At 40.4% G+C, this 18,486-nt stretch overlaps 1 protein-coding gene across 10 annotated transcripts in view; it reads right to left on the minus strand.

The window, feature by feature from the left end:
• Positions 1-3,089: 3,089 nt before the first annotated feature.
• The window catches only part of PPIP5K1 (diphosphoinositol pentakisphosphate kinase 1), a 273,000-nt gene continuing 257,603 nt past the window's right edge, over positions 3,090-18,486 (minus strand). For 9 of the 10 annotated variants that reach the window (XM_073568589.1, XM_073568597.1, XM_073568596.1 and 6 more), the window contains 2 exons: positions 13,373-13,486; positions 3,090-9,003 (listed from right to left, as the gene is read on the minus strand). In XM_073568589.1, the coding sequence (XP_073424690.1) occupies positions 8,561-9,003; positions 13,373-13,486 (557 nt within the window). In that variant the 3' untranslated portion in view covers positions 3,090-8,560. The remainder of the gene's footprint in view (positions 9,004-13,372; positions 13,487-18,486) is intronic. The other variant, XM_073568590.1, reaches the window with a different exon arrangement.

Consider the following 18,486-nt stretch of genomic DNA (forward strand, 5'->3'; position numbering starts at 1 on the left):
ACCATAGTATAGCTCACTAAACTTGGTGAAAGCATTGTCTCAAAAAATGCCCATAAAAATGGGCCGATGCTATTGGGACTGGATTCAGATAAGTTACCTATTATGGTCTTTTCTGGGCATGCTTTTTTTTTTCTTGTGGTCTTGGGATTGATTGTACCAAAGACCAAAACTGTGATATAGGATTCCTGTATTTGATAGGGACTATAAATTACTAGCTGAGTAGCCAGAGTATGTTTGTATATTAAGCTTATGTGCATTTAAGAGCCCACTTTCTTTATTGCTTGAGGGAGAGCTTCTAGACTAGGCATATTACATCCAGGTAGTGGAATTCTTGGCCATCTAGTACTTTATGGTCCAGTCTACGGGATGACTAGCTGGCGAAGAATACCTCTTATTGAGGGTCAGTTTTTTATGGGCATTTTTTGAGACAATGTTTTCACCAAGTTTAGTGAGCTATACTATGGTTCACACTGCTTCAATTTAGGAGCAGGTGCTCGTTTCCTCAGAGACATATAAACTCTACTGGCTATTCAGCTGTCTTTGTGTGTTTGTAGTTGGGTGGTGATAGGTTGGTTTTGTTTTTTTATAATATACTATTAATTATGTCGTCTTTCTAGCCCTTTATTGCAATAGGACTACTTTTATATATTTCTGTCAAATAAAAATATTGTTTGTATTGGTATTCAAGAGGGCTTATATTTGATATTCCCCTCTTTTTCTGAGATGATCTGTACTGTTTTTTCAAAACCTACCCTGTTCTAGGTACTGTCAGTTATATTTGTCTACATATATTTACTCTATTGTATTAAAAAAAATTTTTAAAAAAAGGTCTTGGGTTTTCTTTATGGTGGTTCAACTGAGTATACCCATATATTAGCAAATGCTTTAGGTGTTCTGTTTTTTTTTTTTTTTTTTTTTTTTTTACACAGCTCCTGTTAGTAAAACAGAAGAAAAAAATTGGCACAGCTTTGGCTAATAGGCATACAGACTTGTAGCTGTAATAGACTGCCAGCACAGAGCAATATTTCACACTGTCACATCTATCTTAATACTTATCAGTTTGCACTTATAAGTACTACGAGCAAATTTGTCAGCTACATTAGTGGCCACAGCTGGGTACTGCACATCTGCCCCCTAATGATTCAAATACAGGGTGGATCTGCAAAACCCCACCGCAGCCACTATTCTGTTGATGGAGCTGTGCAGCTTCGCAACCGAGCACATCTGGCCGACACTTGAAACAACTGACTGACCGGGGTGCTAGGTGTTGCACCCCCACTGATCAGATTTTGATGGCTTATCCAAAGGATAGGCAATCAATAGTGATGAGTGAACGTGCTCGGATAAGGTTTTATTCAAGCATGCTCGGTTGTTATCTGAGCATCTGCGAGTGCTTATATATGAGACCCCGAGCTGCTTGATTTGCTGCTGTTAGCTTGAACACATGTGGGGATTGCCTAACAAACGAGTAATCATGCAGCCACAGGGACTCAAACATAATATTCGAGCACTCCCAGATGGTCGGATGACACCCAAGCATGCTCGGAAGACGTTATCGGAGCACGTTCGCTTATCACTAGCTATCAATATACAAGTCTGGGACAGCTCCCTATAACTAACAACCATTGCACCCAATTTCACTATAGTCATTCATCTGAAATTTAATGGGCAGAGAGGACTAAGTAGCTACTACTCCCTGTAGAGAAGCAAATCTCCAATGGGAACAAAGCATCAGGCATGGAATAATTTCATGAATCCTCATAAATTTCACTCAAATCGGTGGTTTTGGCCAACATTTATCTAATGTGACAATACAAAAGGATATATCGCAGCAGCACTCGAGCTGACCCTCATGGTTAATGCTGTTTCGTGTGCACACACGCTTTCTCAAAAGCCTAAGCTGAAGACAAGGTTGGATTTTATAACTAGTGTCGCTGTGATACATCCTTTTGGATTGAGATATTCTGCACTGCTGCTTGGGCTGATCACTGTCAATTCTCCAGGATAAGGGTCAACACAAAATGCCTGAGTTAGATCACTCTAAATTTCCCATAGCAGTTTTAGAGTGCCAAGATGACATTGGATTGGCAGTGCTGGGGAGTCTTTTCTCTTTGTTTGTGATTTGTCTAAGGTATATGGGATAACTTAAAGGGAATCAGTCATTTATTTTTTCGACTATCAGCTGCCGGCACCGCCATCAGGGGCTTATCTACAGCATTCTGTAATGTTGTAGATGAGCCACCGATGTAACCTGAAAGAGAAGAAAAACGAGTTATATTATACTCACCCAGAGGCGGTCCGGTTTTGGTCCGATGGGTGTCACAGTCTGGTCCGGCACCTCCCATCTTCTAACGATGACGTCCTCTTCTTTGTTTCCCGTCGCGGCTCCTGCGCAGGCGCTCTGCTCTGCCCTTTTGAGGGCAGAGCAGAGTCCTGCAGTGCGCAGGTGCCGGACCGCTCTGACCTTTCCCGGTGCCTACGCACTGCAGTACTCTGCTCTTAACAGGGCAGAGCAGTGCGCCTGCGCAGGAGCCGTGACAGGAAGCAAAGAAGAGGATGTCATCGTTAGAAGATGGGAGGCGCCGGACCGCGACACCCATCGGACCCGGACCGCCCCTGGGTGAGTATAATATAACTCGTTTTTCTTCTCTTTCAGGTTACATCGGGGGCTTATCTACAGCATTACAAAATGCTGTAGATAATCCCCTGATGGCGGTGCTGGCAGCCGATAGTCGAAAAAATAGGTGACAGATTCCCTTTAAGCAACCAGGGACTTGGATGAGACTGCACTCTCTTGCCCATATAAAGTTGCACAAATATATAGACTCTACTACTTAAATCACTACTGTTTAAGTAATACAAGCAATAAAAAAATTAATGGTAGTTAAAGGAGTACCCAGATGGACATTTCACGTGGAGGCCCATTTGTTGGCTAGTTCCACAACAGCAAATGCAATAGGTGAAAATATAAAGTTCTGTATCTTTACAGCAGTCACATCTGGAAGTCCACCATTAATGAAGTACATTGAAGTTGGAATTTTGATCTTGACCTAAAGTTTTTTAAATGAAGTATGACTAAATGAAAATGATGAGTTTTTAATGTGACTTTATTGCTTTAAAACAGGAGTGCTGCAATGCAACAAGAAGCCATTTGTGCACTTTTCTACAGTTACCATTAGGACATCAGTGCAGTATTTAAGGTTTTAGAAAGAATACTGTACCATATGGCATACGCAACACCCAAAGAGATACAATGAACAGACAATTAGCTTTAACCATTCAAGGATTGTAGAAACAGAAACCTCTCACTCTTGAAAAGATGCATTTTACTCAATATATGAAAAGGAACAACATCCAATTATAAAACCATACGGCAAACACTTTATTTTTTTATAATACCTTCTAATTTATTGGATACCATATATTATTTTGTAAGGAGATAAAATTATAGTATATACTTTTGTATAATCAAATTGAAATTGAATTATAAGACTCAACCCATAAAGAGTAAACTTAAAGAAAGTAAAACCACTTGGCGGATGGATTACCAGATTGTACAAAACACACGGCATAAATATCGTAGATCTCTTTAACCTGATCGTGTACTTGCAAATAAACGACAGAATGGCTGTATATTCAGATTATTAAACTGAGAGTTTTATGATTCAAGGTATAGAGTGAGTGAGCTCAGGAGTCAGTATGAAATTTCAGCAGCAAGGAGGAGGTACTCTGAGGAGCTGTCAAGCAGGCTAGAGGGGGGGCAGAAATGATTAAACTTTCAAAATAAATGATACAGCTATTCCGATCCAAATTTATAAAGTAAGACTGTGTTTTAGAGATCTATTTATTAATGCATGTAGTTTGTATTATGACATTTGGAGACAGATCTGCTTTAACAGTGTGGAATCAAAGTATAAAGGTCCCACGTTAGACTAATGTAGGCCGAACATGCAGATAACGGGATCGTCCAAAATATCTTGTGTATGGGGTGCTGACTGATAGTTGGGGGAGATGTTGATAGGGCATGACTAATTGATTGATCAAGGGCTGCCAATTGCATTGTTCTCCCGGAGATAAGTTCCCTTTCCATGTGTCAGACGCTGGTTTTCTCAGAGAACCAGGGAGGACTCGGTCAGTTTGCTTGTGTCTTCACTTTATTTGAATTTATATATATTTGTTTCCATTTCACCTTATTTTGTAGAGCTTTTAGGGAACTTGAACCTATAATCTTACTATTTAAAGCCTCAAAAATGAAACTTTTTTATATTTTTATTTTCTAACTGAAGGGTTCCTCTAATTGCAGATTTGTTCTCTACTTATACAGTAATTATGGGATAGCCATTGTGTCTTAAGCCCCCGTTACACATAGCGATATCGCTAGCAATATCGCTGTAACGTCACCGATTTTCTGACGTAGCAGTGATATTGCTAGCGACATCGCTGTGTCTGATACTTACCTCCGATCGGCTCCCCCGCTGCTCATCGCTGGTCGCGTGAACGTCCTGGATCATTTCTCGTCGGGCACTTCCTGTGGCGCCGACGAGCGATGCGTGGACGTGAGGACGTCAAGATCGCCGCGTCTGACAGGTAAGTAGCAACCCCCGACCCCTGCGATGTCGCTGGTGAGATCTGCCTGTGTGGCAGCTCACTAGCGATCACTTAGCGATGCACCAGCGATCCATATCGTTGTCGGGATCGCTGGTGCATCGCTAAGTGTATCGGTACCCTTAGCTGCAGTTAACTTTGAAAAATAAGGCTTACAGCAGCCAAGGGGTCCCCAGGAACCTATAGACTGGGGATAACTGAATAACTTCAATGAGATTTTTCTGGGTATGCTTTGTGATATTGAGATGTACAAAGGTTATTGTGCAGGAAGGGGTAGGAAGTGAGCTGTGATCATCAACTTTAATCAGTGGCACACACCGTGTCATCAATGTAGAAGTGTTACCGGTCATTGTAATCCTACCTGTAAGGATTTAGTGATTACTGTTGAAAAGTGATCCGCATAGAACAGGAATGCCAGCCTATTATCAGGGTTAAAATTACAAGAGTTTGAGATAATATATATATATATATATATATATATATATATATATATATATATATATATATATATATATATATATATTATATAAAAAAAAAAGATAATAGCATTACAATAATTAAAAAAAAACACCAAAAATTCTTAAAAAATGTTTGACATGAAAACCTTATTTAAACAAATAGATCATTTTTCTATCATACATTCCCTTTAAGACATAGGCCAGAAAACAATAAGTTAATTATTGTTTGTATTCCTCCCGCTACAGAAGGACCAAACTGAAAGTACTACCACCATGCTATTTTCAGATTTTGTTGAAATACAGAAAAAAAAAAAAAAAAAAGAAAAAAAAAAAAGAGTATTCAGAAAAATAATTTCCTAAAATGGTAGAATTTCTCCTTCACAAAAATTGTAGACTTTCTGGAAATCATTAGGTTGATGTTCCTGCAAATCTAGCCTTGATCAATAAGCACTGGACGGACGGTTACAAATCACACTGGATCAAAAGTTCCCTCATATCTTCAATGTCGTTGTTTTGGGCACAGAATGTAACGGTCAACAAACACATAGGATGTGACAATGAATAAAGACAAAAAGACGGTGTAGGATGTATTCCCTAGTTTCCTCAAAATTGTATATCTTTTCAGGTAAAGAAGATTGTGCACAGCCACAGCGGGAAAAGAACCATTCAAATAAAGACGCCAGCTTCATACGGCCACAGCGGGAAAAGAACCGCTCAGATAAAGACGCCAGCTTCATACGGCCACAGCGGGAAAAGAACCGCTCAGATAAAGACGCCAGCTTCATACGGCCACAGCGGGAAAAGAACCGCTCAGATAAAGACGCCAGCTTCATACGGCCACAGCGGGAAAAGAACCGCTCAGATAAAGACGCCAGCTTCATACGGCGACAGCGGGAAAAGAACCGCTCAAATAAAGACGCCAGCTTCATATGGCCACAGAGGGAAAAGAATCAGCACAGAATACCCATGTACCGTATAACTTATACACATTACAGCAAAACAACAATTATAAAGAGAATCACAACATAAAGTGACAATTTACAGCATACTCATCCACAAAATAAATCTACAATGTGTACAAAGCCAGAGCATAAGTATACAGAACAACTACTGATCACAGAGTATTAAAGCCGACACCAACTTCTTCTACTCAGCACAGTGGTAACATGATCCAAAGAGCATGGAGAAATACATTGGACAATTGTTTCTACATAAACTTTTATATTTATATATAATATAGATTTATTCATTTAAATTGTAATAGATTATTTTAAAAATAGCATTTTTCTTTTCACCTCTTATACAATAAATCCTTTTCCAACTACAATTAGGGCTTCCGGTTTTATTAAAAGCTTATATTATTTTTGTTGATTTCCATATACGCCATCTTTTTTTTACAATAAATTATCAGTCATTTATTTTTAAATTTACCTCACTATACTATGTAACTAAAGAAACAAAAATAAAGACTGCTTGAAAAAGAAAAAAAAAACCCTGAAAATGTAGCTATGTGTATATGTATATATATATATATATATATATATATATATATATATACACACACACAAATTCAATATATATATATATATATATATATATATATATATATATATATATATATATATATATATATATATACACACACATACACACATATACATACACACACATACAGGTTGGGCCATTTATAAAGTTGGATCCAAAATGGACGACTTCAAAATGGCCGCCATGCTCACCACCCATCTTGAAAAGTTTTCCCCCTCCCATATACTAATGTGCCACAAACAGGAAGTTGATATCACCAATCATTCCCATTTTATTTAGGTGTATCCATATAAATGGCCCACCGTGTGTGTGTGTGTATATATATATATATCCACTACATGAAAACCGGTAGTCATAATCTGCAGTCAAGTATAACAGCACAGGATGCATTCTGGTAAGTGTGTCTAACATCTTGTATAAAATCCACAGACTTACACTGTTATAGGTACCAGATTACATTCCATTGACAGTTTCCTTAAGTTTTTGTGATTAGTTTTCCCAGAATTGCTTGAGAAAATACAAAACGATTATTTCGCTTTTGGCACCTAAAAACTTTTGTTCGATAAGTGGACTGTCAACCATACGCAAGAAAACATTCTTGCTAAGCAGTGATTTTCAAGTATTCATCAGGACTAAAATGAATCCTGTACGATCCAATCATTATAGAAAATATAAAGCCACAACTGCTCTAGCTGCTTTAGTATAAATCTCTACGTGCTCAAAAGAGGGGCACCTGGCTGTATATTCTACACGCACTCAAACAAAGTCGGTAGAATAAATTAAATTCAGTCGTTACATGTAAATCCTAACACACAGTCAAAAATAATTTTTAACTAAAATCTCTCTGGCACAGTCAGTCATACCACAAGAGCGCAAAGTGCAAATGGTGTATGACACAATAGCTCAGTGCAGACAGTACTGAATCCTTCAAGGTGGAAACCCCAAATTTTTCAGAAATTTATTTCAACTTGAAGGTGTCCTATCGTTCTAGAGAGAGAATATGAGTATTGTACTTCACATAGTACAATACCATTAGCCAGTCCTAGAAAGAAACATCAATAATCAGCAGTTTTAGAACTCAGTATCCCTTTAAAAATATTCACGCATCACACCTAGCTTTCAGTTATTCTTCAATGCCGGACAAATTCTAACGTACCGTTGTTACCAGCATTGCTTGGATTTAGCAGTCAATATGCAAGAAACACTAATGAAAACAGATGAATGTAAAAATGAAGGGCAATAAATAAATGGATTATGTTCATTCACTACAAGGCTATTTTGGAAGTCTTTCTCCTAATACATCTCAGTCAACAGCTCGAAAACTATGAGCCTGATATAGGTAGTGCTCAGTATCTAGATCAGTGGCTCATCATACGGCAGTATTCTATCACAAGCATCCTATTTCTGCAACTGAGTTCATCTGCTGGCCGTAAAGCCGAGCAAAAGTCCAAACTGTCCAATGAAGGGAACCGTGATTAAAAAGGTGTTGACTACATTACACTGCAGAGGTTTGCAAAGCAGAGTGCAATAAAACACGTTTCCTTCAGCGGCACATGTTGCTGCAGTCCATAATTAGGCAGTTTGCCATTCCAGGTCAAGAAATCCAACCAATGAGTAGTAAATTAGTGGTTGAAGGATCATTTTCCCAGTGCAAGTAAAAGCCATCAGAATCTTAATCCTTGTAAAAAAACGATCTTCAGCAGCTTAGAAATATTTTAATTCACTAAAGTCTAATAACTGATGTTGATCCAGGAGATATACAGACGCTCGTTCTTCAACCTCATACAGTAAGTCATTTGTGGGGTCCTAGGTACCTGCTCAATTTTTTGACCCTATAAAAACAGTAAAAAAGTTTTTTGTTTTTTTTAAATGTCTTAAGTTAGTCATTGATTTAATTGCAACATATATATTTTGATCCTTATTGGAACTGATAAATGTCACTATTCTGTGATCTACAGTGAAGTTTCCTGTCCGTGTATGGACAGCTCCGTGAATAGTTGCTCATTTAGTGCTGACTGTGGAAGTAGTTGATCACCAGAGTCCACGTTCCATGTTGTCTCCTTTGTGGGATCTTCACTTATAAATAAGTCTTCTGATGGTTCGGTTTCTTCTTCTACGGATAGCTGTGGAGCGGATGGTAAGTCACAAGAAGACTGTGGTGACAATGCGCCAGTGTTTGATGGTTCTTCCAGTGGAGGTGTGTTATGACATATGTCTTGACAGCTGGCTGTGTCACCATTTTGTGACTGCTGGGGCTGCAACATATCAAGATTTAACTTTCTTCTGTGATCTTCGGTCAGTGTCTTTTCATTAAAGTTAAAACGTGCTGAAAGGTCTATAGTGGTTGGAGATGAAGGCCCTGCACTTGACACAGTGCTGGATGGACCGCTGCTATCTGTTAATGACAGTACAATGTATTTGTTATCATTTAGTAATATCATTCTTTATCTAGCACTAATGACTTGTAATGGAAAACCAAAAAACCAAGATATTTATACATGTGAGTACACACACAATACAGCAAAGCATGACATTCGAGAGCTGACAGGTTCTACTGGTTTCCCTTACATGGACTGTCAGCACAGAATGACTGATCAAATCAAGTCACGATGCTCAGTGCACCCTTGGTGCGGCCAAACATTTCAATACACCTTCTCACCTCCTTGTTTTCCATCTATATCCACCCTTCTTTTGCTCTATGAAGCCAGATTGGTAAATAAAAGAAGAGTGGGGGAGGTAGATGGGAAACAACCAGGTGGGAAGGTGTACTTAAATGTCTGGCACTGAGCACCTGTAATTGGTTTGAACAGTCATTCGGTGCTGACAGAGTATTTTAAAGAGGACCTGTAAGCAGCATTTTGGACTTTTAGCTAAACATATTCTCCTGATATTCTAAAGATATTCTTACCCCCACCTTCCTCCGGTCTATAATTGACAGGTTACTGTTTTCTCAATGACCTACCTCCTCTGGATGAAATGTTGTGCAGGCGCCAGCATTGCCACGGTCGGCGCATGCGCAGATCGTTTTGTTAGCTGAACTGTGTAATTTGGAAGTTACTGTGCTTACCCAGCCCCTGGTAATGATGGCGCCTATGTGAGATTTCAGCCAGAGAAGGCACGTCATGGGAAAAGCAGTGATGTGTCCGTCGGTGTCGCTCCTCCTGCTGATGGAGTATCATTTCACTGCTGGTTGCCACAACTTTGAAGTCAGCGACGTAGTTAGCGGTTCGCTTCATACAGACAAATCAGAATGTTATCTAGGAGCTTCATGCTTCGTTTCGTAAATATTTAGTTTTGTATGTGTTTGCTTAGCTGCAATAGATCAGTGTATGGGTTTCAGATGTGGGATCCAAGTTTTTTTTCTACAGTTGTAGCTTAAAAAAAAACAATTAAGCTATTTTGTTTTCACAAAACAATAATGCAAAGGGGTTTTCAAGAGGCTGAGAATGAAATCATCAGCAGCTTCATCCACGTCTTACAAATACTACAGATTTAACAAACAGAGTGACACTGAACACGCATCGAGTTACAATATATTGAAGCAGCAAACCCTAATGTGACATATTTCAACGGTTTGTACTGATTTAAATGTCAAGTCAATTGTCGCTATCATGGTACATAACACATTAAGGGTAAGTTCACACTAGGCGTTTGTTCAGCAGCAAAACCTGATCTCTTGGAAGGAAAGAAGCTGCAGAAAAAAAAGCATTTTTCTTTGTTTTTTTGCTGCGGTTTAGGCTTGCTATATTTGTCTCTTGTGCATGCTGATATCTTGTGCATGTTTAGTGTTGAAAAAAAAAGTTCTATTCTATAGAATCAGGCTTTGGCACAAAAAAATGCAGCAAAACCTCATACCTGCGTTTTTTCAATACCCATTCATTTCAATGGGTTAAAAACGCTGAAAGAAGTGACATGCTACATTGTACAGAAAAACATGCAAAGGACAAAATACTGATGACAAAAGAAAAAAAATAAAGCTTGTGCATTAGATGTCTGAAATCTCAGACTGTTCTGGAACTGTAAAACGCAGCTGAAAATTTGCAGAAAAAAACGCTGCAAAAACGCCCAGTGTGAACTTAGCCTAAGAGTTATGTTAACTAGAGTTGAGCGAATATGTTCGGAAACGATCGCCGTATATGAATTTGCCATATTCGTACCCTACTTGTGCCGAATTTATGTTTGATGATCGGTTCCAAACATATTCGGTCATTTCAACTCCCATTGACTCAATGGCGTTTGGCTGTGTTAGACGAATATTGCAAACAAAATATTCACCTGCGATCGTAATCCGAACAGAATATTGAAAAATTTGCTTAACTCTAATGTCAACATGTACTAAATCTGTAATTAAAATAATTTAATAAAATAATTTGATAGCACTTTCTAACATTGTCTTTGCAATTATGCGCAGAATCATCATATCAAAATTTAGACACGTAGTCCCAGAAGCTTTATGATTTCCTTCTATATTGTGATGTGCCAACACAGCCCCAAAGGCTGCCTTATTCTCCTGGTCAAATCTGCAAGAGACTACTATGGGTTGACATTTTGACTGTTTATTACCCAAACTTACACCCTTCTTCATCATGGCTCTGCAATCCTAGCGCAAGTGCAGATGGGTTATTTATTTTTATTATGCTTTGCTTACATAGTGCTATCATACTCTGCAGGGATTGGGGCACACAGTCTAAATTCCCTATCAGTAGGTCTTTGGAGGGTAGGAGGAAACTGGGTACTCACCCAGAGGAAACCCACACAAATACGGGGAAAACATACAAACTCCTTGCAGATGTTGTCCTTGGTGGGATTTGAACCCAGGACCCCAGCGCTGCAAGGCTCCAGTGCTATCCACTGAGCCACCGTGTTGCCCATAGTGGTTAGTGGTGAAGCCCAACAAGCTATTTTGTGTAATCGTGAGGTTTTAATGTTTAATGAACAGATTTAATTGTTTTAATTTTTTTTCTGTGGATCAGAAACACCTCTTTAAAACAGTTATAATAACTGCAATATGGCCTGTTTCACACTTCAGTTGTTTGTCGTCAGTTGAAATCCGCCAAGAGTGAAAAAAACGGACCCGTTTCCGCTATGTAACAAACGGATGCACCAGATCCTTTTTGTGGACGGATCCGCCAATGTATGAAATTTAAAGGAACAGATGTCTGGAAAAAAGGAGAGAGATAGAGAGAGAGCTTTTTTGCCGCTTACAGAATGCCATTTAGGGTTAAAATGCATGGAAGGGAAAATCTTCCGGGCATGCGCAGTTTAAAATAGCGGTCAGCCGCTGGAAAAAAAAATTACATTGTCCGTCTATTCCACCCAGCGGATGCTAAGGCTGTGTGCCCACGTAAGCGTTTTTTCCCGTTTTTGAAGAGTTTGTCCCGGTCAAAACACTTCAAAAACGCATACAAGAAGCATCCCATTCATTTTAAATGAATTCCGCACTTTTTGTGCACATTGATGCGTTCTGCGAAAAGAACGCTTCACTGTAAAAAATGCAGCATGCTCATTAATTTTGCGGAAAAGTCCACGTTTTTAGCTATTCTCTATAAGTCAGAAGACGCGCAGAAAAAAACGCATCAAAAACGTGCGGTTTCTGGGAAGGAATCCGGTTTTGTAGCAGAAGTTTTCTGCATACGTGGGCACATAGCCTAAAATTCAAACGGATTCGTCAAAAAATGGATGCAATGGATGACCATCAGTCAAAATCCACCGCTAATGCAAGTCTATGGGGAAAAAAAAAATGGATCCGCCAAAAAAATGGCGGATCCGTTTTTTTTATAACATGACGTCAAACAACTGAAGCGTGAAACAGGCCTAAGAGATGAATAACACAGAGGTTAAAGGGGTTTGTTCAGACAAAATGTCAATGGTGGCTTGGAGCAGTAGAAAACTAAATAAACTAAGTCGTACCCGGCTACAGGCCCCCTCCTTGGTCCAACACAGGCCGCTCTGTGGCCTGCGCGTACACAGAAAAAAAGAGATATTATTGTTCCACAAGCAGCAAAACCGCTGGATCCTGTGATTGATTTCAGTGGATAGGTGATTTCAAAAACGCGTTATTGGATGTTTTGTGAGGACTCACTGGTTAAAGTCACCTGAACACTGCAGCCAATCACAAGTCGCAGTGGTCCGGTGACATCACTGCCTCCTGTCTCTGTTCAGATGATGCAGTGTCCTGTACTGGGTCCAATTGTGTGCCTGTAGGTGAGAATGGCTGAATTTGTTATTTTTTACATAGTCTGTCCCTTGGAGAAAGTTATGTTTTGCCCAGAGAACCCCTTTAAAAGGGTTGTCCAATACTAGGACAACCCCATCTTAAAGTAAATGTTCTACCCCGTGCCAGTGCCGTTTCTGTGGTGTTGGCACTCGCTCCCCCTGAGGCTGTGATACAGTGTTGTGACACAGGCAGCCAATCAGCGCTGGAGTCACTGTCTCCGCCTTCGGACAATTTGAACATGAAGAGGAAGTCCTGGCTGCAGTTGATCCCAGACTTCCTCTTCATGTTCAGTTTGTCTGAAGGCGGAAACCGTGACTCCAGCGCTGATTGGGCACTCTGCATTATGTGTCATTCTACCGCATCACAGCCCCGAGACGGCGAGTGCCGACACCGCTGGAATGGAGCTGGCTCAGGAGGGGAGTATAGGCTTAATATTTTATCAGGGCCTAACATTTAGTTTAAGAAGGGTTGTCCTAGTAGTGGACAACACCTTTAAGCTTCCTTTCCATGTAACAAATACTGTAACATATACACCACAAGTACTTACACCAAGGAGGCCGTTCTGAGCGGTGTCGCAAAGGAAGTGATGAGGATGAGAGGATCCGGTGAGGCAGATAAACATCTCCTGTTGCATGGCGGTTTGTCATCGAGTCACATCCTGCTGATAGAATTGAACAGATTGTAGTGATTGCTCAGTTGTGATAGATATTACACTGAGTTCATACAGTTGGGGAAGTAAGTATTTGATGCACTGCTGATTTTACAAGTTTTCCCACCTACAAAGAATGGAGAGGTCTGTAATTTTTATCAGTACACTACAACTATGAGAGATAGAATCTAAAAATAAAAAACATAAAATTACATTGTATGATTTTTATATAATTAAACTGCATTTTATTGCGTGAAATAAGTATTTGATCACCTATCAATCAGCAAGAATTCTAGCTTTGACAGACGTTAGTTTTTCTATAAGAAGCCCTCCTACTCTGCACTTACTACCTGTATTAATTGCAACTGTTGGAACTCATTACCTGTATAAAGGACACCTGTCCACAATCAATCAATCAATCAGGCTCCAACCTCTCCACCATGGCCAAGACCAAAGAGCAGGGACAAAATTGTAGACATGCACACAGCTGGGATGGGCTACAGGACAATAGGCAAGTAGCTTGGTGAGAAGGCAACAGCAGTTGGCCCAATTATTAGAAAATTTAAGAAACACAAGATGACTGACTATCAATCTTCCTCAGTCTGGGGCTCCATGCAAGATCTAGCCTCGTGGGGGTAAGGAAGATTTTGAGAAAGGTCTGTTATCAGCCCAAAACTACACGGTATGACCTGGTCAAAGACCTGAAGAAAGCTGAACCACAGTCTCAAACATTACCATTAGTAACACACTATGCCGTCATGGATTAAAATCCTGGAGGGCATGCAACATGTCCAGACCCGTCTGAAGTTAACCAAGGACCATCTGGATGATCCAAAGAGGAATGGGAGAAGATCATGTGGTCACACAAGCCCAAAATAGAACTTTTTGGTATCAACTCCACTCACCATGTTTGGAGGAAGAAGACAGATGAGTACAACTCAAGAACATCGTCCCAACCATGAAACATGGTGGGGGAAACCTCATACTTTGAGGGTGCTTTTCTGCAAAGGGGACAGGATGACTACACTGTATTGAAGGGAGGATGGATGGAGTCACGTATAGCGAGATTTTGGCCAATAGCCCCCTTCCGTCAATAAAAGCATTGAAGGGGAGTCGTGGCTGGGTCTTCCAGCATGACTATGACCCAAAACACACAGCCAGGGCTACTAAGGTGTGTCTCCATTTCAGGATCCTGGAGTGGCCTAGCCATTCTCTAGACTTGAACCCAATAAAAAAATCTTTGGAGGGAGCTGAAACTCGATTTTGCCCAGTGACACCCCTGACACATTAAAGATATGTATGGAGGAATGGGCCCAAATCCCTGCTGCAGTGTGTGCAAACTTGGTCAAGAATTACACAAAACATCTGACCTCTGTAATTGCAAACAAATGTTTCTGTACCAAATATTTAGTTCTATTTTTCTATTGTATCAAATACTTATTTCATGCAATAAAATGCAAATTAATTATTTAAAAATCATAGAATGTGATTTTCTGGATTTTATTTTTAAAGATTTGGTCTCTCACAGTTTAAATGTACCTACGATAAAAACTACAGACCTCTACATTCCTTGTAGGTGGGAAAACGCTGAACAACGGCAGTGTATCAAATAAATAATAATCTTTTCCGCAGCGCTTTACAGTTTGCACACATTATCATCACTGTCCCCAATGGGGCTCACAATCTAAATTCCCTATCAGTATGTCTTTGGGAGGAAACCGGAGTACCCGGAGAAAACCCACGCAAACACGGGGAGAATAAACAAACTCTTTGCAGATGCTGTCCTTGGTGGGATTCACTGCTATCCACTGAGCCACTGCATTTGTGCTAGAGGTCACAAAAAATCTTGGAATTATCGCTGTCTATGCACACCAAGATATATGTCTCACTGATAACTATGATCAGACATCTTAGCTGTATGATGCGTACTACTTTGTATGTGAAAAGAACGAACTTATTGGAAATTTTCTTTTTGCAAAAGTAACAAAATTAATCAACAGTCAAAATGAGGAAAGAATCAGCATTATAAAGGTAAAGAAGGATTGTGTTCATCAAGCTGCAACATGACCAAATATTTTGTTAAATAGCTAGAATCCCGACTTTTGCTTACTAATACTGCATTCACACATCCATGAGTCAGGGTACAAGTGCGGCTCATGCTGCACAGACTGGCCGCAGATCTCCTGATTTCTTCTTGACAGCTACTTATTGAGGCTGTCAAGTTTGGATCAAGGAGACATGCGGCCAGACCATGACTCATGAATGTGGCATAAGACCCATTTGGCATAGTGTATGTAAGGCCTCTTTCACACATCAGTTTTTTCCAATCAGTCGCAATCCGACAAAGTGTGAAAAAAACGGATCCTGCGCAGATTGGGAAAAACTGACGCGACGGATCAGTTTTTTTGAGGGGAGAGAGAGATTTTTATGCGCCAGAATGAAAAAAGCTGCTGTGGGGGTTAAATTAAAGGAAAAGATATTTTTCCGGGCATGCTCATTTGTAAAAACGGAATCCGCCGTCGGATTACATCTTTTGACGGACAGCGATGGATCCTGAGCCCAAAGGACTCCATTATAGCCAACAACGGATGGCGCTGGATCCATCGCTGTCCGACTTTTCGACGTGGACTAAAAACGTTCCTATGTCCGTTGATTCCGCCCGACGGACAAAGAATTTCTGACGGATCCATTGGATGACGGATGAAACGTGCGGCCATCCGTCGCAATTCGTCGCTAATACAAGTCTATGAGAAAAAAACAGATCCAGCGGCATCAGTTGCTGGATCCTTTTCTTTTTTTCACAAAACGACGGATTGTGACTGATAGCAAAAAACTGATGTGTGAAAGAGGTCTTATGGCCTCTTTCACACTTCAGTTTTTTGTGTCAGTTAAAATCCGCGGAAAAGCGGATCCATTCCTAACTGATGTGAATGGATGCCACAGGATCCGTTTTGTGACGGATCCTCAGAATGAAGAATTTTAAAGGGAGAGGGAGAGAGAGGGAGAGAGAGAATTTTTTTCGTCCGCCAGAAAGGATTTCAGGGTTAATTTTCTCCCTGACTTCCTTTCTCCGGGCATGCGCAATGGAAAATGCGGATCCAACAACAAAAAAAACGTTGCATGGTCCGTCCAAGCATGCCGGCGGACAGAAAAAATTTGGAGGATCCTCACAAAAACGGATCCAACGGATGGCCATCCGTCAAGATCCGCCAGTAATGCAACTCAATGGGGGAAAAAATGGATCCGCAAAAAAAAATGGCGGATCTGTTTTTTTCAAAACCTGGCGGATTTTGACTGATGGTCAAAAACGGAAGTGTGAAAGAGGCCTATGCTGTAGGAGAAATCATTTCAACGATCCTGTTTGTTACCTGGTCAGACTGAACTTACAAATGGTAGGCAATCTGAGCAATAATGGAATGATAAAAGAGCAGTCTGAGCTCCTGATAAGACATGATGTGTGATTCAGATGACCTCAAACATTAGCAGGCCATACACCTTAGATCGCTGTCAGCTTATAGGTATGTGCACACGTAGTTTTTAGGTGCTGCGGATTTCTCCCCGCGGATTTTGTAAAATCCGCAGGTAAATTTCAGGTCAAAAGACCTGCGGTTAACCTGCAGATTAGGCTGCGGTTTTGCCCTGCGGTTTCACACCTCTACAATGGAGGAGATGGGAAACCGCAGCGGAGTCTGCAGAAAAGAAGTGACATGTCATTTCTTTCTGCGGATTTGAAACCACAGCAAAACCGCGCGGAAAATTCCGCAGCATGTGCACAGTGGCTTCCATTTTACATAGAGTAAAACAACGCAGCAGATTCTGCTGCGGACCCGCAGGGCCAGAAACGCTGCGGATCCACAGCAAAATCCGCAGCGTGTGCACATAGCCTAAAGAGTATTTGACTGACAACCTTCTCTCCCAAATCTCTGCTCGGCTGCCCATTACTGTGTTCTCTATGAGAGGGCCGCTTAGGGCTTATCTATTCAATGAATAAAGGATGGTGTGATTGAATTCCAGCCAGACTGATTCTGATGTTCCCCAACATAAACTGTTAGGAGGCAGCTGGGTGTCCCAGACACACAATAGATAAGTCAATTCCACCGAAAGTGTTATTTATCTAATGTGTATGGTGGTGGCCTTTATTTTGTAAATCTGATGCCTGGCTAATATACAGTGAAAGATGCAGTCACGGAAAATAGTAGTGACCTAACAAAGTGTAACTAATTAGCAGGCTAGCAGCTGACACAGTAGTAAGGTCTGAACTGGAATTCTGCATTAGGATTCGGCTACATTCCCTAGATGAGTTTTTGGTGTGTTTTTGATGCTTCATGCTTTTGCTGTGTCAAGCCTAGTAAAGTGGATGGGATTTATTGAATTTATAGAAATCTCATGCCCACTGTCCTTTTTAACATTATGTAAACTGACCTGTGGGACGTATTTCAAATCCGCAGAATGTCAATTTATCTTGCGGGTATGCTGAGTTTTCTGTGCAGATTTTCCCCATAGACTTACATAAGATGTGGAAAATCAGCAGCAAAAAAAAAAAAAAGTACATGCGCCTTTTGTGCGTTTCCAAGGCGGAAACGCATCAGAAACGCATATAGTTAGCATCTATGAATATTAATAAATATTTGTCAAAGCGAAAAAACAGGAAGTATAAAAAATGAAACCGCTTTATTTTTAGGGAATCTGTCCCGCCTGGGACGTATATGACCTATTATTATGGGCATACAGGTAATAGAAATGTTACACTAGTCCTACCTGTATGCCTCATATTAATAGTCTTGTTGTGGAGAAATCTTATATATTCTTTCTGTATGCTAATGATTTCTTGCATGTCACATGTAGCGAGATCGCTGTTGCGTCACAAAATCTCGCTTGCGATCTCGCTATGTGAGACGGGGCCTTTACTCATTTTTCTTCTCTTCCAGGTTACATAGGGGGCTTATCTACAGCAGTACAGAATGCTGTACATAAGCCCCTGATGGCAGTGGCCACAGCTGATAGGCGAAAAA

Source organism: Dendrobates tinctorius, unplaced genomic scaffold (assembly GCF_039654945.1).
Source record: "Dendrobates tinctorius isolate UK_male_01 unplaced genomic scaffold, ASM3965494v1 ptg000022l, whole genome shotgun sequence".
Taxonomy (NCBI): Eukaryota; Metazoa; Chordata; class Amphibia; order Anura; family Dendrobatidae; genus Dendrobates; species Dendrobates tinctorius.